The 25,690-nt window shown below is 41.6% G+C and overlaps 1 protein-coding gene across 4 annotated transcripts in view; it reads right to left on the bottom strand.

Annotated features, from left to right (window-relative positions):
- The window catches only part of LOC139534929 (protein phosphatase 3 catalytic subunit alpha), a 137,512-nt gene extending 114,849 nt beyond the window's left edge, over positions 1-22,663 (bottom strand). For 2 of the 4 annotated variants that reach the window (XM_071334467.1, XM_071334466.1), the window contains exon 1: positions 22,381-22,662. In XM_071334467.1, the coding sequence (XP_071190568.1) occupies positions 22,381-22,441 (61 nt within the window). In that variant the 5' untranslated portion in view covers positions 22,442-22,662. Of the gene's footprint in view, positions 1-22,380 lie in introns of all 4 variants that reach the window. The other 2 variants (XM_071334465.1, XM_071334468.1) reach the window with 2 other exon arrangements.
- Positions 22,664-25,690: the final 3,027 nt, after the last annotated feature.

Genomic DNA, 25,690 nt, shown 5'->3' with positions numbered 1-25,690 from the left:
GAATATTCCCCTTCGTCTAAGGACCTTCGAAGGGCTCTTATTTCATAATGGAAATCCGAATGTGACCTCGGATGAAATAAAACACATACACTAGTAAAACATCCAAGCTAGACCCTGAGGGCCTGGCACTGCCTAAGAAACCGCTGGCAACCCCATCCAAGCTAGAGCCTGAGGGCCTGGCACTGCCTAAGAAACCGCTGGCAACCCCAGGACCGTGTAGAGCGTGACGCCATCTTCGAATGCTCTGGTGCCAAAACCAGGCCTTAACGACGAGCCAAACACTACCCTCTCCTTTACCTCCTCCAGGTGGGAAGCACACTAACAAGGAACCTCACAACTGGCCCTCTTTCTCCCATGAACTTAAAAGAAGTGAAACAAATTCAATTTTGAAATGTTGCTTCAATGCTAACACTTTCCCTCCCTACAGTCGGAAGAAACCAGTAAGAGGTCTCCTTACATAATCCTCTAGGGGGTTTTCGATCTCTTCAGGTCCTAGGGACTTACTAGCAGACATTTTTGTTCCAGCCCAACACTTTTCACACCTGCTTCCCACTACCTGCTTCACACTACTCGAGGGCTTGAGGATTGATATATGGCAAGAGTATGAGAGGTAGTATACTCCCTTCTGTGTTTAACATTCCACAGCCGTGCCGACATGGTGCTGGAAGCCTGGAACATCTCTCTCTGACGTCGAGCATTCCCTTTCTCCGCTAATCCTCTGTTTACAGGCAGGGTACAACTGTCTTTTCACATGCCCCTCGCATTATATACTAATAGGAATGGAGGCCTTTCAGAGCAGACCCGTGTGTGTGCGTATTTGTAGTGTGTGCGTATGAGTGAGCGAGTTAGTGTGTGTGTGTATGTGTGTGAGACGCGCTGAAGCATGCCGCTTACGCTGCAGGAGCTCGTCCCATCCGTCAGGGGCTGCGGCCCAGGAAGAAAGAAAGCGCCGTCTAGCATAGTGGTATGTTGTCATCACATAACCCATTTCAGAAACAGTGAGTATTGCTAACACTGCAGCGTTAGAGTTTGCCTAGAGGTAGACCTTGGCTTGCAGCACCAGATGGACTGGAATCCCACATTCCACTTGCAACCAAAATAGTATTGTTTGAGTTTTTTGGTCTGTGGGTACTCTTGCTGCCAAAGCAAACTGACATGATGCCAACTGATGAGTCATGTTCTACTAGGCCTCAGGGTATATTAAATGTTCCCTGAAAATGAAAAAAAAGAGGCGTGTCTTATGTGTTGAGAGGGAAGTCCATAGAACACTTCAAATACCTCAGCTGGTATCGTGCCATGCATTCTCAGGGCTTGCTCACTTCAAATACCTCAGCTGGTATCGTGCCATGCATTCTCAGGGCTTGCTCACTTCAAATACCTCAAGCTGGTATTGTGCCATGCATTCTCAGGGCTTGCTCACTCAAGCTCATCTCTGGGGGGAAGGGGGTGAAACCATCCCATCCGCATGTTAACACATAACACCAACACAAATTAGCACACAACGTTAGGTGGCATTGAAGAAGCCTGTTGTGTGCATTCTGTGTGCATACCGTCCAGTGTGTACACGCTGAGGTACAGTCTGAGGTAGTCTGAGTCATCCAGATAAGGCAGAGAGGGGATGCAACCTTGACGTTTTCATGTGGACTCGCACAGATATTTACAGTATGTGTGTTTGTGAGAGAGAGAGCGAGAGAGTGTGTATTAATCTGCCAGCTTTAATATTGCATATAGATTGTGGCTTCTATCAATGTAATTGTCTAAAACATTGTAAATAATTTGTAAATATACAGTATCAGTCAAAAGTTTGGACACACCTACTCATTCAAGGGTTTTTCTTTATTTTCTACATTGTTGAATAATAGTGAAGACATCAAAAATATGAAATAACACATGGAATCATGAAGTAACCAAAAAAGTGTTAAACAAATCAAAATATATTTGAGATTTGAGATTCTTCAAAGTAGCCACCCTTTGCCTTGATGACTGTAACTGACAGTTAGACTTACAGGTTATGTCGTTGTTTTTTGTTTGAATTGTTTACGTGTTCGCTGTGCGGGGGAAATTAGAAGACAAGCGGAACTACGTAGCTAATAACTGTTGTAACGGGGATCCTTATTGTAGCAACACACTTTTGGAGGGAAGACAATCCCGCGCTGTGTTAGCTAAGTTTTCATGTCATCGGGTGTAGTTCGTAAACGTTGAAGCATGTATGTTAGGATGGTAAAGTTATAATAATTAAGAATGAAGTGTGAATTCATGCCAGGAATAATAAGTGTGAAGTTTGATTTCCTCCCTTCTGTAATAAGCAGCCAATGAGGTATTTTTCCTTTATTCATGTGTTTAATCTGATACTGTTATAGCGCCGGCAAAACTGTTTATGTATGTAAGCACTTCAGAGTTATACCAAGCTAATAAGTCACTCGTAAGATAAGGAGGTTGTAAGAGTGTGCTTAACTGTATTTTCATTTACTTTATAGTTCTCACGGAAGGTGATAATTCTGACTAAATCTACAGAATAAAGCCGCCAGTTAAATCAAGGGAACGGTTGTGCTCGTGGTTACTGGAGGGAGCTACAATGACAACTTTGCTCACTCTTGGCAATCTCTCAACCAGCTTCATGAGGTAGTCACCTGGAAATCATTTCAATTAACAGGTGTGCCTTGTTAAAAGTTAATTTGTTTAATTTCTTTCCTTAATGTGTTTGAGCCAATCAGTTGTGTTGTGACAAGGTAAGGGTGGTATACAGAAGATATCCCTATTTGGTAAAAGACCAAGTACATATAATGTCAAGAACAGCTCAAATAAGGAAAGAGAAACAACAGTCCACCATTACTTTAAGACATGAAGGTCAGTCAATCTGGAAAATGTCAAGAACTTTGAAAGTTTCTTCAAAGTGCAGTCGCAAAAACTATCAAGCGTTATGATGAAACTAGCTCTCACGAGGACTGCCACGGGAAAGGAAGACCCAGAGTTACTTCTGCTGCAGAGGATAAGCTCATTCGAGTTACCAGCCTCAGAAATTGCAGCCCAAATAAATGCTTCACAGAGATTATCAGACATTTCAACATCAACTGTTCAGAGGAGACTGCGTGAATTAGGCCTTCATGGTCGAATTGCTGCAAAGAAACCACTACTAAAGGACACCAATAAGTAGAAGAGACTTTCTTGGGCCAAGAAACACAAGCAATGGACACAAACCGGTGGAAATCTGTACTTTGGTCTGATGAGTCCAAATTTGAGATTTTTGGTTCCAACTGCGGTGTCTTTATAAGACGCAGAGTAGGTGAAAGGATGATCTCCACATCTGTGGTTCCCACCGTGAAGCACGAAGGAGGAGGTGTGATGGTGTGGGGATGCTTTGCTGGTGACACTGTCAGTGATTTATTAGAATTCAAAGCACACAACAAGCATGGCTACCACAGCATTCTGCAGCGATACGCTGCACATCTGGTTTGCGCTTAGTGGGACTATCATTTGTTTTCCAACAGGACAACGACCCAACACACCTCCAGGCTGTGTATGGGCTATTTGACCAAGAAGGCGAGTGATGAAGTCCTGCGTCAGTTGACCTGGCCTCCACATTCACCCGACCTCAACCCAATTGAGATGGTTTGGGATGAGTTGGACTGCAGAGTGAAGGAAAAGCAGCCATCAAGTGCTCAGCATATGTGGGAACACCTTCAAGACTGTTGGAAAAGATAATTCCAAGAGTGTGCAATGCTGTCATCAAGGCAAAGGGTGGCTACTTTGAAGAATCTCAAATATAAAATATAATTTAGATTTTTTTAACACTTTGGTTACTCCATTCCATATGTGTTATTTCATAGTTTTGCTGTCTTCACTATTATTCTACAATGTAAAAAATAGTAAAATAAAGTAAAACTAGAATGAGTAGGTGTGTCCAAATGTTTGACTGGTACTGTATATATTATTTTAAATATATATTTTTATATATATTTTCCTTCTTTATTATTTTCCCCTAACCCTACCACCCCTCCCCTAATTTGAGTAAACTAGTAGACAACAATACTTAGGCTTCTACTTACAGTTTATACATACTATATACATTTTATGGACAGTATATTTTACATGAGTTATCTTTTGTTTGTTTTTTAGGCCCAGCCTTCAGCTACCCTCAACCCCTCCCATCTATCTCTGAAGACCATCCAGTTTCTAGCTGCCATATAGTTTTCCATTGTGATATTTCACAAAATTCTGAACCTTTCTATTCTCATAGTTTCTACAGATTGGAAATGAAAAGAAACATTTTTGCTAAGAGTATTATTATATTATTGATCGATTGGCTATGACTTTTCACATCACCCAGCAGTACTATTTGCAGAGTTAGCTCCAAGTAAATGTTGCAATTTTTCATCCATTCCTGAACCTGTGACCAAAAACAAGCTACACATAGGCCGTACCAAAACAAGTGATCTAATGATTCTGTTTCTTCCCATCAAAATCAGCAGAGCTGGGATGGTTGTATCCTCCATATGTGACTGACCGGTTGGATTTGGTCTTATGTAGCAAAATTTGAAATTGTGTTTTTATATTGGATAAAACTAGGGACTCAGAGCTGGAATATGGTATATCATACACTATAATTGAGGAACAATGGGAAAGTAATTATGCTTTGAAAGTTGATAAACTTGTAACCCCACTTTTGTAAAAATGGCTCTTGAATGTTTTGGTACCTACTGGAGAGCTCTCCGTTGTCTAAACCCATTCAGCATCATTCACACCCTCTTAAGCATTAACCCCACCCATCTCTATAAGGATTCACATGCGAGGCCATGTGCTAAACAGAGTGAGTACAGTTGTGTACTAAACAACCAAAGATTTTAAGACTAAAGGCTGGTTTATACTATGTCTATTGACATGTCTGTAGACAGTTGTCGCAGTGACATCATGAACATTCTATTGTCTTCAAACACAACATTTGTCTTTGTCGCTATGAAAAAGTATAAATACAAAAACGACAGGCTGCATGTCATCAGCAGCCTGATGGTCCAAAATAGCATAACTGGTGTATTTTAACACTAATAAAACCATCCGTTTAAAAATGTATTTAGTATTTGTCAATCTAGTAAACCAGGCAACTAAAACCAACTTTCTAAACAATGTTTAGGTTCGTTTCCAGCTTGTTAGCTAGCTAATCAGTTCAAATAATGACCATATCATATAGCTGATAAGGTCTTAACTTTTAGCCCATTTTGATTAATTATTACAGGAAAATAAACTCACAACAAGGTCATTATTTACAAGTTAATAGCGAGCTAATTACAGAAAATATCTTACGGTTGAGAGTGTGACGAAATAAAAGCAGGGCATTCTACCAGAGAATTTTACAACTTGGACACTGTCTCGTTGGCCTAACGTTATATCCTAATTTGACTTTGGTTCAGGTCATGTTGTTCTTCACTTTAGCGGCTCTGGTACACACACACTATATCAAATAATGCACAGGATACAGAACGTGTAAACGGTACAGTGAAATGTTTACTTGCATAGTGGAGTCTTTTGTTTAGACATGTAGCTGAACAATGAACCATAATCCCAACTCATAACGTTACTACCCTGCATGAATCTGTAGGTAGCTAAAGCTAACCAGCTAGCTAGGATCAATGTTACCTAGCTAACATTAGGCTATAAGGTACGAATAATATTACTACACAGATCATACACGTAACATTAGCTAGCGAGCCAGCCAACTAACGTTCGCCAGCTAGCTAACAGTACACTTTACCTTGCAATGAAAATGACTTTATTATAAATTTCTAATTTGGTCATATCTGAAAATGTAGCTAGCTAGACTCTCTTACCCGTATACATGGATGAATGCTTCTCCCTCTCTGTCACGGATGCCATGGTTGCCCTTAGTTTGAAGATGTAATCCGGAGACAGGTGTTTTATACAACAGCCTTCTATGTGTTCTCTTTTTGATTCCCTCCGCATATTTGCAATCAAACGTCAGAATTTTCTCTCCTTAGCTATCATACTCTGCTTCCACCGGGCATTCCACTGATTTCAAACTCGGTCCTCCAGAAAGTGGAGAGCATGAGCAACACTTTTTCAGTTCTTCTTGATATCCTTCCAAAAAAGCTGTGTTAGAAAGGATTACCTACACATACTGAGCAGCTCATGTTATAGACAGAAACAAACTCCTCTCTCAGCATGTCCCGCCCATCCATTATCAATCATGGCTAGTGGGAAGGTTCCTGTTTTTTTCTGTGGCTAAACCAACTAGGCTCGTAATTCAACAATTTTATTTGTATTTACAGATGGTATACACGTTTGTTATTAAGGCACATGAAAGTTTGCATGTTCCAGAAGACATTTCTTCCAAAAACGCATTTTGATTAAAAAATAAATGTTTACGTTCAAATGCCTCTGTAAAGTAGTGACGCGCGACATATGCCTAGTTTCCTGAAATGATTCACATATCACATTCTATTGGTTGCAAGAATTTTGTATAATAATTTTTATTTAAAAACTGTGCTTTGAATCTGGAGTCGTTTTGTGTATCAGTTAATTTACTTATTTAATTTAACTAGGCAAGTCAGTTAAGAACAAATTCTTATTTACAATGATGGGCTACCAAAAGGCAAAAGGCCTCCTGCGGGGACGGGGGCCTGGGATTTAAAATAAAAAATGATTAAATAAAAATATAGGGCAAAACACATCACGACAAGAGACAACACAACACTACATAAAGAGAGACCTAAGACAACAACATGCCATGGCAGCAACACATGACAACACAGCATGGTAGCAACACAACATGGCAGCAGCACAACATGGTAGCAGCACAAAACAGGGTTCAAACATTATTGGGCACAGACAACAGCACAAAGGGCAAGAAGGTAGAGACGACAATACATCACGCAAAGCAGCCACAACTGTCAGTAAAAGTGTCCATGATTGAGTCTTTGAATGAAGAGATAAAACTGTCCAGTTTGTAGTTGCAGCTCGTTCCAGTCGCTAGCTGCTGCAAAGTGAAGAGACGAGCGACCCAGGGATGTGTGTGCTTTGGGGAACTTTAACAGAATGTGACTGACAGAATGGGTGTTGTATGTGGAGGATGAGGGCTGCAGTAAATATCTCAGATAGCGGGGAGTGAGGCCTAAGAGGGTTTTTATAAATAAGCAAGCATCAACCAGTGGGTCTTGTGACCAGTTTACAGAGGAGTGTACAGTGCAGTGATGTGTCCTATAGGGAGCATTGGTGGCAAATCTGATGGCCGAATGGCAAAGAAGATCTAGCCCCTCGAAAGCATAAACTATAAACTATGTGCCATGGAATCGGTACATTGAAAATCTTATAGCTTCATATATATATATATATCCACTAGTTCCAATATAGCCATAATATTTGTAATTTCCTTAAGTGCATGAGGGTGAATTCTTTAACGGTCCATTGAGGTACTTAAAACCGTATTATAATCTCCCACCATAAAAATGGAGTCATGTATTGCCTGTAAACTCGATAAATTATTATATATATTTTCAAATAAGCGTGGATCATCATTATTTGGACCATATAGAATAATGTGCCAAATCTGTTTATCTGTTCATTTAAAAGGATCGACCTTCCTTGCAGATCTGTTTGAACAGTTTGCACATTCAGATTACAATGATTGTTAATTAAAATCACTCCTTTTGAGTTTCTTTGCCCATGGGAGAAATATATTTCACCCACCCTCCAGTCCTTTTTCCATACAACTTCGTCTAAAGGTGTAGAATGAATTTCCTAATACAATAGATATTATTTCCTTCTCTTTTAGCCAGGTAAAGACCCGAAGCCACTCCTGCATTGTCTTGGCTGTGTGCTTAGGGTCATTGTCCAGTTGGAAGATGAACCTTCACCCCAGTCTGAGATCCTGAGCACTCTGGAGTAGGTTTTCATCAAGGATGTCTCTGTACTTTGCTACGTTCATCTTTCCCTCAATCCTGACTAGTCTCCCATTCCCTGCCGCGGAAAAACATCCCCACAGCATGATGCTGCCACCAACATGCTTCACCGTGGGAATGGTGCCAGGTTTCCTCCAGATTTGACGCTTGGAATTTAGGCCAAAGTGTTCAATCTTGGTTTTATCAGGCCAGAGAATCTTGTTTCTCATGGTCTGAGTCGTTTAGGCAAACTCCAAGCGGGCTGTTATATGCCTTTTACTGAGGACTGGCTACCGATACCGATTATTTGGAGGACCCCAAAAAAAACGATACCGATTAATCGGACGATTTTTATTTATTTATTTGGAATAATGACAATTACAACAATACTGAATGAATACTTATTTTAACTTAATATAATACATCAATAAAATCAATTTAGCCTCAAATAAATAATGAAACATGTTCAATTTGGTTTAAATAATGCAAAAACAAAGTGTTGGAGAAGAAAGTAAAGGTGCAATATGTGCCATGTAAGAAAGCTAACGTTTAAGTTCCATGCTCAGAACATGAGAACATATGAAAGCTGGTGGTTCCTTTTAACATGAGTCTTCAATATTCCCAGGTAAGAAGTTTTAGGTTGTTTTTTAACATGAGTCTTCAATATTCCCAGGTAAGAAGTTTTAGGTTGTAGTTATTATAGGAATTATAGGACTATTTCTCTCTATACGATTTGTATTTCATATACCTTTGACTATTGGATGTTCTTATAGGCACTTTAGTATTGCCAGTGTAACAGTATAGCTTCCCTCCCTCTCCTCGCCCCTACCTGGGCTCGAACCAGGAACACATCGACAACAGCCACCCTCGAAGCAGCGTTACCCATGCAGAGCAAGGGGAACAACTACTCCAAGTCTCAGAGCGAGTGACGTTTGAAAAATGCTATTAGCGTGCACCCCGCTAACTAGCTAGCCATTTCACATCGGTTACACCAGTCTAATCTCGGGAGTTGATAGGCTTGAATTCATAAACAGCTCAATGCTTGAAGCATTGCGAAGAGCTGCTGGCAAAACGCACGAAAGTGCTGTTTGAATGAATGTATACGAGCCTGCTGGTGCCCACCATCGCTCAGTCAGACTGCTCTATCAAATCATAGACTTAATTATAATATAATAACACACAGAAATACGAGCCTTAGGTCATTAATATGGTCGAATCCGGAAACTATCATCTCGAAAACAAAATGTTTATTCTTTCAGTGAAATACGGATCCGTTCCATATTTTATCTAACGGGTGGCATCCATAAGTCTAAATATGCAGGTTTAAAAATATATACTTCTGTGTATTGATTTTAAGAAAGGCATTGATGTTTATGGTTAGGTACACATTGGAGCAACGACAGTCCTTTTTCGCGAATGCGCACCGCATCGATTATATGCAACGCAGGACACGCTAGATAAACTAGTAATATCAACCATGTGTAGTTAACTAGTGAATATGATTGATTGATTGTTTTTTATAAGATACGTTTAATACTAGCTAGCAACTTACCGTGGCTTCTTACTGCATTCGCGTAACAGGCAGGCTCCTCGTGGAGTGCAATGTAAAGCAGGTGGTTAGAGCGTTGGACTAGTTAACTGTAAGGTTGCAAGATTGAATCCCCGAGCTGACAAGGTAAAAATCTGTCGTTCTGCCCCTGAACAAAGGCAGTTAACCCACCGTTCCTAGGCTGTCATTGAATAAGAATGTTTTCTTAACTGACTTGCCTAGTTAAATAAAGGTGTAAAAAAATATATATAATATTGGCCAAATCGGTGTCCAAAGATAACAATTTCCGATTGTTATGAAAACTTGAAATCGGCCATTCCGATTAATCGGTCGACCTCTAGACCTTATATAGACGTGTGTGCCTTCCCAAATCATGTCCAATCAATTGAATTTACCACAGGTAGACTCCAATCAAGTTGTAGAAACATCTGAAGGATGATCAATGGAAACAAGATGCACATGAGCTCAATTTGGAGTCTCATACCAAAGGGTCTGAATACTTATGTAAATAAGGTATTTCTGTTTTAAATGTTTAATACATTCGCATAATGTTGTAAAGGACTGTTTGTGCAAAATGTTTCTGTGAAAAAACAGTGTGGCCAGCTCAAACGCTGACTGTGAATCGAAACTGGACGTTCTACATAAGCGTTCTAATCCCACCGGTTTGAGCGTACGCTACATGGACCACTGTAGAATGATCACACCCGTGTGTTGGTACGTGTCAAAGGGTTAAAGCCGGCAAGTCTTTTGCCCAGGCTTTTAACCATTAGGGGTGCTTGCTTGAAACCCTCCCGGCTCCAATAAGGCTTCCGTCCATTGGGTTAGCCTCTGACCTCCCCCCTGCGTGTGTGTGCCCGCTGTGTAGTTACACGTGTGGTAGACATCCCATTGATTGCTCTAGAGGGGGATCTTATGACATGCAACTGTCTCTGTTCCAAACGGACTGCTGCTGTTAGCCAAACAAAGAGCGCATGACACCCTGCCAGCCACGGTAACAGGAGACATTAAACGCACATATCAAAAGAGGACAGCTACTTTTACCACGTCAAGCGTAGTGCCTACAGTACAAGGAAAGGGGGATAACTGCTCTTGTGTATGACAAGCAAGGCAGGCAAAGTGAGCATAAAAGCAGGGCTTTCACAATATCACTGATTCCATGGAGTTCAGTGGTAGAATAGAGTTATTGATAAAAGTCTAAATATCATCAGCAAGAAAAACACAGGTTCATCACTGAGGTTAAGAACACAGTCATGTTGTCACAGAAGACTGGTTGAGAGGTAGGAATGTCACAGACAACTTTGCAGGACTCTATCTAGATCTACACTGATGGAGTGTAATGTCTTAACCCCACAAACCTAAATTGTTAAGTTGTATAAACTTGCATATTACAATGAATGTAAGTTATATTTTTAAGTTGAAACAACATGTGTATGGTGTATCCTGGGTTCTATTTGTATTGGTGTAGCCATGTATGGCATTCCTTAATGTGGAGTTTGACTGAGTTTACTTTGTCAGCTCAGGAACAAGGAAAAGTCTTGTGAGGTAAGGTGGCACCAATGACCTTCATATTATGAGGAGAACACATGGCCTGGTGCCTTCCTTCAAAATTTGAATCACACGGCACCAGTTGCCAAGACAATCAAGATCCCCCTACCCTATGTTTTTAAGAATGACTGAATAACAGGTGGCCTCGTATAAACAAATGTATGTGATCAATTGAAATTCAAAAGCCATTGTCTCGTATGGTGGGTGGGGGGGTATCCATTGAACTACAAGCTTAGCTAGCGACAATCGAAAATGCTAGCTAGGTGAACAGTTTTGTTTTGGGTTGCTGTTTTCAAATCTACGCTATGCTAGCTACACTTGTTTGGCCTGAATTAGCAAGAGCACAGACTAATACATAGAGTCAGATTACATCCCTTAGCAGATCTGCCTTTACCCCTTTATATGGAGCTTAATCTGGCCAAATCAACCACTTTGCTGTATCCTAAATCCAAAACAGAGACTAATTCTTCTGTAATCTTACAGACCATAGGCATTCTGGCCGGGGTTCTATCCACATGCCAAAGGGACACCATGAGGAATAAGGGACACACAGGTAGGCATGCGCCTTTGACTTCTTTAGTCGTTATTTTGAGACACTCAAGTCTTTTGTCGGGCATCCATCCATGATGAATTGAACAAATGTCGAGCAATACTTAAGCTTGAAATTGACTTGATTTTGACTCTGATTCAAATGACAAAGTAAAGAGAGACAGGTTCAGTAGCCAGTTTAATGAATACAATCTGTCAGCATATACCATCTTCCATCTCAATTTGTTCAGCAGGCTCCTCTGTCCTTCAAACCACTCAGTAAATGTTGACTCTCTCTCATGCGTTTACTCTCTCTTTTCATTGGGGTTAGACTTAAAAGAAAAACACTAAAGTGTTCCAATCAATGACTGAGGGTGGACAATGGTGTACAGCAGCCAATGACAAGTAGCGAGCAGGAAATATGTGTCATCCAAGAAGCTATGGCAACAAGCAGCTCTTCGGACCAAAACAGAGATTTTTACTTTTTACAAGTGGAACCGTGGTTCATTTCAGAGAGCAGTGCAGCTCTGTCAACAAAAACAGTCTCTGGGTCTGCAAACACTGACAAGAGAGTGAGAGAGAGCCCACATGGTTAATTCTTTGTGAGTAATAACAACACGTTTGCTTGCAAACAGGCCTGCTCCGGGACATAACGCTGTCTTTATGCCCATGAATAGCTCATTGACTAGCTCACTAACTGTGGCTGGCTGCTTTGCACCCTTACGGCTTGTAGGCCCCAAATCCACAGCTCGACCAAAACGAGCTCCGCTTATCTGACCTTTATTTCCCATGGTGCACCATTCCCCAAATCCTACTGCAAGAGAGTATAGTGCGTTGTGAAGGGCAGACATAGATCGAGCAAAAGGGTGCATGTGGGTTAGACTTTGAGAGAAAGGATTAGCAGGGCCATAGAAATTGGAATGTGTGTGTGTGTGTGTGTGTGTGTGTGTGTGTGTGTGTGTGTGTGTGTGTGTGTGTGTGTGTGTGTGTGTGTGTGTGTGTGTGTGTGTGTGTGTGCGTGCGTGCGTGCGTGCGTGCGTGCGTGTGTATGCATGTGTTTGTGTGTGCATGTTTAAGAGACAGAGGCCATAGAAAAATGTATACTGAACAAAAATATAAAAACGCAAGACGTAAAGTGTTCATCCCATGTTTCATGAGCTGAAATAAAAGATCCCAGAGCTTTTCAATTTGCACAAAAGCTTATTTCTCTCAATTTTTTGGAACAAATTTGTTTACATCCCTGTAAGTGAGCATTCTCCATCCACCTGATAGGTGTGGCATATCAAGAAGCTGATTAAACAGCATGATCATTACACAGGTGCACCTTGTGCTGGGGACAATAAAAGGTGACTCTAAAATGTGCAGTTTTGTCACACAACACAATGCCACGCTGACTGCAGGAAGGTCTTCCAGAGCTGTTGCCAGATAATTTAATGTTAATTTCTCTACCATAAGCCGCCTCCGTAATTTTTGAGAATTTGGCATTACGTTCAACCGTCCTTACAACTGCAGACCACGTGTAACCACGCCAGCCTAGGACCTCCACATCTGGCTTCTTCACCTGCGGGATGGTCTGAGACGAGCCACCCGGACAGCTGTGGGTTTGCACAAACAAAGAATTTCTGCACAAACTGTCAGAAACCATCTCATCTGCATGCTCATCGTCCTCACCAGTGTCTTGACCTGACTGCAGTTCGAACCAACTTCAGTGGGCAGTGGCTCACCTGTGATGGCCACTGGCACGCTGGAGAAGTGTGCTCTCCACGGATGAAACCCGGTTTAAACTGTACTGGGCGGATGGCAGACAGCGTGTATGGCGTCGTGTGAGCGAGCGGAGTGCCCCACGGTGGTGGTGGGGTTATGGTATGGGCAGGCATAAGCCACGGACAACAAACACAATTGCATTTTGTAGATGGCAACTTGAATGCACAGAGAAACCGCACGAGATCTTGAGGCCCATTTTTGTGCCATTCATCCACAGCCACCACCTCATTTTTCAGCATGATAATGCACGGCCCCATGTCACGAGGATCTGTACTCAATTCCTGGAAGCTGAAAATGCCCCAGTTATTCCATGGCCTGCATACTCACCAGACATGTCACCCATTGAGAAGGTTGGGGATGTTCTGGATCGACGTGTACAACAGCTTGTTCCAGTTCCTGCCAATACCCAGCAACTTTGCACACAATTGAAGAGGAGTGGGACAACATTCCACAGGCCACAATCAACAGCCCGATCAATTCTATGCGAAGGAGATGAGTCGCAGTGCATGAGGCAAATCGTTGTCACACCAGATACTGACTGGTTTTCTGATCCACGCCCCTACCTTTTTTTAAATATCTGTACAGCTGTATTCCCAATTATGTGAAATCCATAGATTAGGGCCTAAAGAATGTATTTCAATTGACTGATTACCTTACATGAACTGTAACTCAGTAAAATCTTTGAAATTGTTACATTTATTTTTGTTCAGTGTATTTAGTTTGTGTGAAAATAAAAGACAGTCCTTACAACAAGCTGATAATAAAAAGAGACAAGGACTTTTCCAAAAGAATATTCATAGACGTTCTCTCACCATGATGCTCACAAAGATTAAGGAGACAATTATGGCAGCAGAAAAATACTTCACTTCAGAACTCTTAAGATTCCACAGGTCGCTGTCGCTTGGTGATACAAGGACGTCCACAAGAGTTCCGTTCGACAAGAACTCCCAAAAGCTTTTTCCTTGGCAAGTTTCATAACTTGAGGGGCCATGGAATGCACATAAACAAAACTCAGTGGAACTGAAAGGAAGTTGCAATTTTTCTCCACTACTATGAAACCCACTCAATCACACCCTTTCTGGCTCTCTCACAACCTGGGTCGTTTATTAGCCACCACACTGGAAAATGTACTGAAACAGAAAGGGAATACATGGACTTGTCCAATAAGAAACACTAATTTAAATGTTCCGTTTCATAATGTTTTCATAAATGTGCACTGACATTTCAGTTTGGTTAGCATGGTTTCTATCCAATCCATATACACTGAACAAAAATATAAACGCAACATTTAACGTTTTGATCCCATGTTTCATGAGCTGAAATAAAAGATTCCAGAAATTGTCGATACGCACAAAAAGTTAATTTAGCTAAAATTAAGCACAAATTTGTTTACATCCCTGTTAGTGAGCATTTCTCCTTTGCCAAAATAATCCATCCACCTGACAGGTGTGGCATATCAAGAAGCTGATTAAACATCATGATTATTACGTGCTTCTACATCTGCATTGCTTGCTGTTTGGGGTTTTAGGCTGGGTTTCTGTATAGCACTTTGTGACATCTGCTGATGTAAAAAGGGCTTTATAAATACATTTGATTGATTGATTGACAGGTGCACCTGGTGCTGGGAAAAATAAAAGGCCACTCTAAAAATGTGCAGTTTTGTCACACAACACAATGCCGCAGACGTCTCAAGTTGAGGGAGCGTGCAGTTAGTATGCTGACTGCAGGAATGGCCACCAGAGCTGTTGCCAGAGAATTAAATGTTCATAAACCGCCTCTCCAATGTTGTTTTAGAGAACTTAGCAGTATGTCCAACCGGTCTCACAACTGTAGACCACGTGTAACCATGCCAGACCAGGACCTCCACATCTGGCTTCTTCACTTGTGGGATCGCCTGAAGGGATGCTGAGGAGTATTTCTGTTTGTAATAAAGCCCTTTTGTGGGGAAAAACTCATTATGATTGACAGTTCATATAAGGAAATTAGTCAATTTAAATCAATTCATTAGGCCCTAATCTATGGATTTCACATGACTGTGCAAGGGCGCAGCCCATGGCTACGCCGTCATGTGAAACCTATAGATTAGGGCCTAATGAATTGATTTCAATTTAATAATTTCCTTTTATGAACTGTAACTCTGTAAAATCTTTGAAATTGTTGCACGTTGCGTTTATATATTACATAATCAGCTGACAATCCATGTATGATAACACCATTATGTTCTCTGCGGCTGCCGTTATCAGTCACAAATGGTGCTCTTCATCCCGTCTACCCAGTCTACCCAATTATCCCATCTAGTGCTGCTGTTATCACTCTGACATAGGAATAGTAAGGATAAGGACATCTGGACATCTTTGCAAAACACTAATAATAATAATAATAAGCTATTTCTCGGCTGAACATTGGAGGGGAAAAAAATAGGCTACAACCTATTTGAAAACCATATTACAGGGGTGTCAAACTCATTCCGTGGAGGGCCTAGTGTCTGCTGGTTTTAGGTTTTTTGTTTCAATTAAGAGCTAAACAACCAGGTGAGGGGAGTTCCTTACTAGTCAGTGTTCCTCGGTGTCCACATCACTAAGGAATTAACATGGTCCACACATCAACACAGTTGTGAAGAGAGCATGAGCTCCCAGATCCTCAAAAGGTTCTACAGCTGCACCATTGAGAGCATATTGATTGGCTGCATCACCGCTTGGTATGGCAACTGCAAGGCACCCGACCACAAGGCGCTACAGAGGGTTGTGAGCAATGTTCCCTCTAAGCTGCAAGCGCACACCTCCTCCAGGACTGCCACGCAGAAGAAATGCCAGGCCGCACAGAGACGTGAGAGATTGAACTTCAGAGTTCGCCCCATTACTTTACACTCTATAGTTCAAAGTTTTTTATGTGATCGAATCAACATATATCAGCCTCTTTTCAATGCAACAAACCAAAACAAATCTAACTTTGCAAGACTGAGTCTGTGATTTTGTTGAAGGCAGAGCCGGAGCGCAACGAAGAACATTTCTATTGGATCAGAGCGCAGAGCCGCTCGTGTGCACATTTGTTTACATTCTTTGCTAGTTAGCGAGTTATTAGCCCAGTTATTGATAAGTATAGGTCAGCAATGGGGAGTTACTGCTTCTTACAAGAGCAGAAAGCGCGTAGGCTACATTTCAAGCTGTCTTTGAAAAGCCAGTCATGTAAAAAGCTAAATTAAAGGGGCAGTGTTGTATTTTGAGAAAGGCTTGAATATGCAAATAAGCCAATAGGCAGAGGCGTAGCCTACATTGTCTAATTCTCTATAATGTAATAATAATGAATTGTATTTTGTAAAGTGGTTTCTTGCATCATACAACACAATACATTGCAATTTACAGTCACCTATTTGTCCCACGGTGTTACAGACCAAGTTAAAAAAAAAAAATTTTTATGTCAAGCCCTTCATAATGTAAAACTGTTTTTAAAAGTCGCATGCAATGTAGGCCTGCATTGAAAACCACATATAGGCTACTGTAGGCTATATCGTAGAAATCAAAAGCTATGTCCATTAGAAAATATGATGGGATTTGCTCCATTGGTTTCATTGGTAGGTCTACAGTACATTATGCTGAAATAGCCAAAATAGCCTATTGGCTACTGTCTAAAACTGTACGGGTGCAGCCTGTAAACGCGTGCTGGAAGTTGCACAAAATTCTCACAACAATCAAGTTTCCGCTCACAAGATCAAAGATTTGCTCAGTGCCCCCAAAAATTTGAGGGAACATTGGTGGTGAGTACGAGCTCCCTGCCATCCAGGACCTCTATACCAGGCGGTGCCAGAGGAAGGAAAAACATTTTTTCTAAAATTCCAGCCACTCATGCCATAGACTGTTCTCTCTGCTACCGCACGGCAAGCTGTACCAGTGCACCAAGTCTGGAACCAACAGGACACTGAACAGCTTATAACCCCAAGCCATCAGACTGCTAAACAAGCTAAATAGCTAATCAAATGGCTACCTGCTGCTGCTACTGTCTATTATCTATCCTGTTGCCTAGTCACTTTAACCCTACCTATATGTACATACTGTAGCCACCTCAATTACCTCATACCCCTGCACATCGACTCGGTAACGGTACTCCATGTATATACAGTGGGGAGAACAAGTATTTGATACACTGCCGATTTTGCAGGTTTTCCTACTTACAAAGCATGTAGAGGTCTGTAACAAAAATCAGGAAAATCACATTGTATGATTTTTAAGTAATTAATTTGCATTTTATTGCATGACATAAGTATTTGATACATCAGAAAAGCAGAACTTAATTTTTGGTACAGAAACCTTTGTTTGCAATTACAGAGATCATACGTTTCCTGTAGTTCTTGACCAGGTTTGCACACACTGCAGCAGTGATTTTGGCCCACTCCTCCATACAGACCTTCTCCAGATCCTTCAGGTTTCGGGGCTGTCGCTGGGCAATACGGACTTTCAGCTCCCTCCAAAGATGTTCAATTGGGTTCAGGTCTGGAGACTGGCTAGGCCACTCCAGGACCTTGAGATGCTTCTTACGGAGCCACTCCTTAGTTGCCCTGGCTGTGTGTTTCAGGTCGTTGTCATGCTGGAAGACCCAGCCACGACCCATCTTCAATGCTCTTACTGAGGGAATGAGGTTGTTGGCCAAGATCTCGCGATACATGGCCCCATCCATCCTCCCCTCAATACGGTGCAGTCGTCCTGTCCCCTTTGCAGAAAAGCATTCCCAAAGAATGATGTTTCCACCTCCATGCTTCACGGTTGGGATGGTGTTCTTGGGGTTGTACTCATCCTTCTTCTTCCTCCAAACACGGCGAGTGGAGTTTAGACCAAAAAGCTCTATTTTTGTCTCATCAGACCACATGACCTTCTCCCATTCCTCCTCTGGATCATCCAGATGGTCATTGGCAAACTTCAGACGGGCCTGGACATGCGCTGGCTTGAGCAGGGGGACCTTGCGTGCGCTGCGGGATTTTAATCCATGACGGCGTAGTGTGTTACTAATGGTTTTCTTTGAGACTGTGGTCCCAGCTCTCTTCAGGTCATTGACCAGGTCCTGCCGTGTAGTTCTGGGCTGATCCCTCACCTTCCTCATGATCATTGATGCCCCATGAGGTGAGATCTTGCATGGAGCCCCAGACAGAGGGTGATTGACCGTCATCTTGAACTTCTTCCATTTTCTAATAATTGCGCCAACAGTTGTTGCCTTCTCACCAAGCTGCTTGCCTATTGTCTTGTAGCCCATCCCAGCCTTGTGCAGGTCTACAATTTATCTCTGATGTCCTTACACAGCTCTCTGGTCTTGGCCATTGTGGAGAGGTTAGCGTCTGTTTGATTGAGTGTGTGGACAGGTGTCTTTTATACAGGTAACGAGTTCAAACAGGTGCAGTTAATACAGGTAATGAGTGGAGAACAGGAGGGCTTGTTAAAGAAAAACTAACAGGTCTGTGAGAGCCGGAATTCTTACTGGTTGGTAGGTGATCAAATACTTATGTCATGCAATAAAATGCAAATTAATTACTTAAAAATCATACAATGTGATTTTTTGGATTTTTGTTTTAGATTCCGTTTCTCACAGTTGAAGTGTACCTATGATAAAAATTACAGACCTCTACATGCTTTGTAAGTAGGAAAACCTGCAAAATCGGCAGTGTATCAAATACTTGTTCTCCCCACTGTAGCATGTTACGTTTACTCATTATTGAAATTCACTATGTATTTATTCCTCGTATCACTATCTAAAATACTTTAATAATTTTTAAATCTTTAACTCTGCATTGTTTAAAAATAACCTGTATGTAAGCATTTCACTGCTCTAAACCTGTTGTTTACGAAGCAGGTGACAAAACGTTATTTGATTTAATTAATCAATCAAGTAGAAGGGAGGAGTGAAAACCCGCAGACACTCTGCCCTTCGTGGAATGAGTTTGACACGTGCCAGATTATATCCGCTCTCAAGATATCAGATATGCATTAATTTACTTATCCAAATAACACCTGGTGATTATCCTATTAACCAGATTTAAAGGTAAACCAATTCAAATGTGTGTATGGAGAGACCCTGTAGGTCGTGCGCGCATGCACGCACACACACACCCGCCCAACCCCCCACACACAGCAACCTGAAAGCAGGTGAAGGCTGGGGCTTTGGGCAGGTGATTACATCAAGCTGGAGTGAAGTATGTGGCGTTACTTAAATGTTCAGTTCTAGAAATGACTCATCTGTCTAGCTGGGATCAGTGGTGGGATCAGTGGTGGAACCCCCCCACAAAAGTCAAACGTCAGATACTATCGATCCAAGTCAAAGGAAAGGCCCCTGCAAGCAGGGGAGTGCTGCAGCACATGCTCTGCTATGGGGCTTTCCTTCCCAGCTGGAGTCAAATAAAATACACAACAACTGATATTCACTATTCACTTCGTATTAATATGGTCGCCATCTTGCCATGCATGATATTGAGCCGGTAGCAGCAGTTATGTAGCTATCTAGATCACAGGAGGTTGGTGGCACCATAATTGGGGAGGACGGGCTCGTGGTAATGGCTGGAGTGGAATAGGTGGAATGGCATCAAATACATCAAACACATGGTTTGATGCCATTCCATTGGCTCCATTCCAGACATTATTATGAGCCGTCCTCCCCTCAGCAGCCTCCACTGGTCTAGATCTATAGCTCTTCCACAAACTGAATATGGTTACTCATCTTATTAAGACAAACCTGGATATTTAGTGAAACTGAAACAGGTGGAAATGAGTGATGCACGTTGTATTGAAGGTGAGAAACAGCCCGTAGGGTGAACTGGGAGGAGTGGCAACAGATGACTTCTGACATTTTGCCTCCAGATATTTGGAGGGATGCTTTGTACACAATACAGGCATGATGTTGACACAGAGCTAAAATAATAACTGCTCTGAGTCTGATATCATAAAAGCTGTTGGAGGATAAAAAATAAAAAATAATGAATAATTATGAAAAATCTAAACTGTGCTATTTCCATTTTATAGACATTTGTGCGTGCATGGTAGCATTCAACAACCTAACAGCATCATCAATATCACCGTTTGTCGTCAAGTTAAAAATCATATGATTTTCAGGACATTAATTGTGATTCCGTCTGATGTGGCTTGTGAGTAGTCTAACATTAGCAATTCATGAGCTAATGGGATCTGTAGTACAATTGGACTTGCACGATTCTCAATTTCTCACTGAATCCATTTGGACCATGTAATCGTTTTCCCATTACTGAGCTTTAACCCATTATGTTGATACATAGGATGCATCCCAAAGTGCACCCTATATTCCCTACACTTTTGAACAGAGCCCTATGGTCCATGGTCAAAAGTAGTACACTATGAAGCGGATAGGGTGCAATTTTGGAGTGAACTACAGGGACAGTCTCTTGAAAATAATTAACAAAACCACCCACGACCTTACCAGTCACCCATACAGGTCTCAACCTTATTCTCAAAGACCTGAACCACAGCCGTAAGCATTACTGTGGATAATGAGCTAACATATGCACATTGATCATGGTACACTTACATGAAGACTGTGCAATCAGTAGTGTGAGCAGGAGAGAGACATACAGAGTTGATCAACGTTACATGGCAAGAAACTATTGAGAACAGAATTCTATATTCACTTTGGTATGAAAACAAAATCCAGACCAGCGCATATACAGAGTCAAGGCTTTCCTGTGTCATGTCCTCTGGTCATAGTTGAATTATTCATCTCTTTACAATGTAGCATCAGTCATTATTGATTATAGAACAATGTCCAATTTGTTTTTAATTGAAATATGCCATGATGTCAAGAGAACAGATATGTATATGTGGTTGCTGATATTGCTATTGGCAAATCATTTCACCTGCATATCAACATTTAGACTCCATTTATGATCCTAATCTGAATGCATAAACTCTGAGGTTGTTTATGATATAGCCAATTTGGATTATTATCTAGTGGAAACCATGGAACCATGTGGTCACAGAAGAATTAAGTTATTTTCTTGTTTTAGAGCACACCTATAGGCCTACTAGTAGAATATTGTGGGCATCAAGTTTAGTAGAATGCAGTTTGAGTACATACCAGCTACTAACACAAAAAACAGGAAAACTGTTCTTAAAGGATTCTTGTGTAAAGGACCATGAGGTAGAATAAATAGTCCTTTACTGAGTAACTACAGAGAGCTGGTATGTCAAATAAATGCAATGACATACCAAACATATGCCGTCATTGCAAGAGGCTACGGGAGTATCTTTGATAGCGAAAATGTCAACATGTGCAACTGTGATGTCATGTGTCAAGGGAAGAGTTGCCCAACAGTCGCCTTTATAGTAAAATTAAGATTCTGATGCACTATTTACACCATGTGTGTAGAGTATAAAGACGAACCTAACTAAGTTTTTAAATCAATAGTGATTTAATGTATAATAAAATAAAGGAAATGAGTCCTGATAGTCCTAGCCCCCATAAGATTTCTAGCCCCTGTAGGCTATAGTACCATGGGGGCAAACATCAAACATGCGGGCTAGACAAGAACCGACATGTTTATTACTAGAATAAAACACACCGTGTCACAATATTGTGTATGTGTTCCTAATGAAACTAAAATAAGGGGGAAAGTCTAACTTTAACAGTGGCATAATAGTTCTGCAATAGCCTACATGCTTCGTCCATGCTCGTTTATTTTGCAAAAGTGAATACAGATGAAATGTGTGTGGCTACAAAATAATGTATTTTATGGTAATACATTGTTAAAAAATGTATATATTATTGTATGTGCAGATGATAAACAATAGGACCATATCCAACAAGCACGTTGCGAGACATGGACACTGATTCAAACCTTGAATGCCTACAACTATTGTAATAACACCCTTACTTCCTACTTTTACTGATCACCTAGCCGGTGCCATATCTCACGGCTAACACCCTTTTTCTCCATAACCAGCTTTCCAATTGAGCAGACCATTAGGGCGCAATACGACTAGGATTGCAATGTGTTGAGGGGGACACATTCGTCTATGGCAGCAGTGTCACTTCATTATCCCCTCCAAAAAAGCAACGCAAGAACAGTTTATAATCAAACGTATTTCATTTGACACTTACATTTTACTACCCTGTCCGTCGTAGATAACTTCGGATCATCATTCGGCTTGTTTTCGGACATTTCCAGGGTGTTAACGTTATATATTCAAATATATTTGAACTGTGCCTGAAAAAGACCCGACGCTATCCTTGCCCAACAACTCAACTCTATCCAAATGGGAGATCTCGGTGATCTCACTTGCTCCTATTACTCGCCAAAGATACTTGCAACAAGGTTACAAATTTCACCACCCCTAAACTGTAGGTCCGTGTGATTTCTGTATCAAGTTCTTTCTCCCAGCGCTGTGCGCGCGCAACCTAGCCTGCAGTTGGTAAGATACGCCCCCCCATATATTTGCTCTTCTATTGGTGCCAGAGACCTATTCCCCTTCACTGGCATTTTTAATGACATTCGTAAGTATCAACAATATGAATATTAGGCTATACTTGCAGTGCTGTGTGTTGCAACAAATCAGTTCCCTCTCCTGTATCTTGCAACATTGCAACATCAATCATGTGTGTGTGAAGCGTTGGCCTGCAACTCCATAGTTGTGCGCTGGATCCTGCCATTTCTGCTTCTTCAAAGACAGTATCTAAACTTCACTCAATCTTTCTCGAAGGGTTTAGAGTTGTCATCATGCAACATGTCATGCAATTTAGAGTGTTTTGAGTGAGCGCCATGAGGCTAAAGAGTAGGTGCATTCCATTTCACTCCCCTGGCACACAGGGTGGATGCAGAGCTATATTATGGCTGTGGGTGTGTGGAATCAAGTAGAACATATATTCTCTAGTTTCGTGGTGGTGCAAGTATTCAGCCTAACCGCTTTGTGAACGATATAAGGGTGGTTGTAAAGGGAAGGTTATAAGTAGTTGTGATAGACAGTCCACCTTTTAGGATTTATAAGTAGGCTAGTTTAGACAGTTATATTTGGTTGTTGTTACAGCGCCACCATGTGGACATTTAGCGACATTCTAATAGACAGAATATACTGTACTAACCCCAACCAGCCTACAGTTTGGTGACTGTGAGGTTCAATCCCAAATCGACCTCTAGGCTGCTGCTATTCTTCTTATTGGCGATGGCACCTTCTAATGTGCATCCCGCCACCTAGTGTGCGCCATGGAAACAGGATTCCCGAAAACGGAACTAACAAAAAACGACCAAACTACCTCCCCAAAATTTACTAAACTAAATCAAACAACTTTTCTGTTAAAATATTAAATAGATATGATCCCTACAGACCCTAGGACATATCTTTGCCCTATGCACTTCTGGAAATCTGGAAGGATTTAACAGTGTATACCAATTGCTTATACCAATCGAATGATCTCCACAAGTGTATAGCGGACAATTTGCGGTCAATTTGGGATTGGACTGGTTTACCATGGTAAAGTTGTGGCCATTTTAAAGGCACAAAATAGTAATCCCCCCAATTACAATAGGGTTGCAGCATTGGATCCCTGTAATGGAAGTTTGTATTCTTTATGTGCAATAGAAATAATCAATCCCCCCCATTCAGTTAACATGACAAGGTAGGAACCATAGTTTTAGTCAGTGTTTCCCAGGGAACTCTATTTAGTGAACATGTAAAATGGTACAAAAGCACCCCTTAGCCCTGTGCAGGTGAGAGTGTTATCCCAATGTGTAGAGACAGCACAGCACAGCACAGCACAGCACAGCACAGCACAGCACAGGACCTGTTGCTGTATTTCTTTGAGGGAAACCATTTTGAGACCATGGGGACCATGCAGTCTGTTTGGGAAGAACTGTTTAGGGCATGGTCGAGTGTACTGAAAAGCTATGTTTGTTTATCTGTATCAGTGTTTTGTTTATTTAAGTTAGAAAATATTCATTGTTTATTGTAAAAAAATGTATGCCACTGCAATAATGTTTTGTTTTGCAGTTGATTTCATGTGTTTAGAGATGCTTTGGGGTCCAATTTAATCTGTTTAAAACGAGTTAACCTGAAGCCTTTAATAAACTTGAGTTGTTTGTATTTTTCTGCCTCTGTTTCCCTGTAAATGGGCATAGAACTTAGATGTAACAGTAAGTATTTTGTGTGTTTGCTATCAAGGGTAACGTTTGTACAGCCTTAGCCCTATGTTTGTTAGATAATGCATGTTCCTCTGTAGATCAGGTAAAGGCAAGGCACTTGTCCCTAAACTCTTCTGGAAATAGAGCCACCATGTACTGCCCCGTCTCTGTCTGATCTTGATAAGCAGGAAGTTCTCTGCCCTTAACTACTTATCAGACCAATGGCATACAATCAATATAGCCAGTGTGTGGAGAGCTGTTTTTCCTTGTCACAGCAGTCAGGACTCTCACGCAGACAGATGTGAAAAAAATTAGCTCAGGTGAGTAGCCTAGACCTTCTGAACTTTTTGACAAATTCTGATGTTTGCGTCTCTTGTTTAGTGCTGTGTTATTACATGATTTTTTATTTTTTTTGTGTGGAATTGTGTTGATTTTGGAGACTGGTATTGGATACTTATTACATTTTGGTTTGACTTGCAATATGTGGCTTTACATATATTAGTGGGCATTGCACCTGTGAAAATCTCCCTATTTCCACCATCCTCTTGTAGCCGAGGACCTGCTCATCATCTATGAGGCAGAGCAATGGGCTTCATACCTGCGCTCTATCTTCACCGGGCCTGTCCGGGAGGGAGTGATCTAATGCAATGACATCACCACAGTGACCAGCCGGCAGGAGGACTTCCTGCAACTGGGCCGGTACAAGGTCAAGCTGTTGATCCTGTCTAGGAGCATGTTGAAGGGCCTTTCCCAGCTCCGACGCTTCTTCCTGGCCCGCGTGCTGAACCCTGCGGTCCATGTGGTGGTGCTCCTGTGTGGGGTGGACAGCCTGGCACCCCTCCTGGAGGTGGTGCCCCTCAAGGGGGACGAGTGTCTGCAGATATCCAGTGAGCAAGACGCCCACGACTACCTGTCGGAGGTGACTGACATTGTGCAGAGAGGTACAGGGGTAGGGGGAAGGGGAGGTCAGAGAAGGGGATTATGGGAGGTTGGGTGCAGTATAGAGGGTCCGCACTCATTTTTTTTAATGCTTATTCAATAATGAATGATATAAAACTTTTAATGAATTCCTGAGGCAACAAGTGGGAGGTTGGGGTCAGGGCAAAACTTAGATTTAATGTAGGCTATTTAGACATGCAGAGTTCCCACATATGCTGAACACTTGTTGGCTGCTTTTCCTTCACTCTGCGATCCAACTCATCCCAAACCATCTCAACTGGGTTGAGGTCGGGTGATTGTGGAGGCCAGGTCATCTGATGCAGCACTCCATCACTCTCTTTCTTGGTCAAATAGCTC

The sequence above is a fragment of the Salvelinus alpinus genome, chromosome 11, assembly GCF_045679555.1.
Source record: "Salvelinus alpinus chromosome 11, SLU_Salpinus.1, whole genome shotgun sequence".
Taxonomy (NCBI): Eukaryota; Metazoa; Chordata; class Actinopteri; order Salmoniformes; family Salmonidae; genus Salvelinus; species Salvelinus alpinus.
The sequence above is the reverse complement of the archived record's forward strand: the minus strand, read 5'-3'. Positions and strand labels throughout refer to the sequence as shown.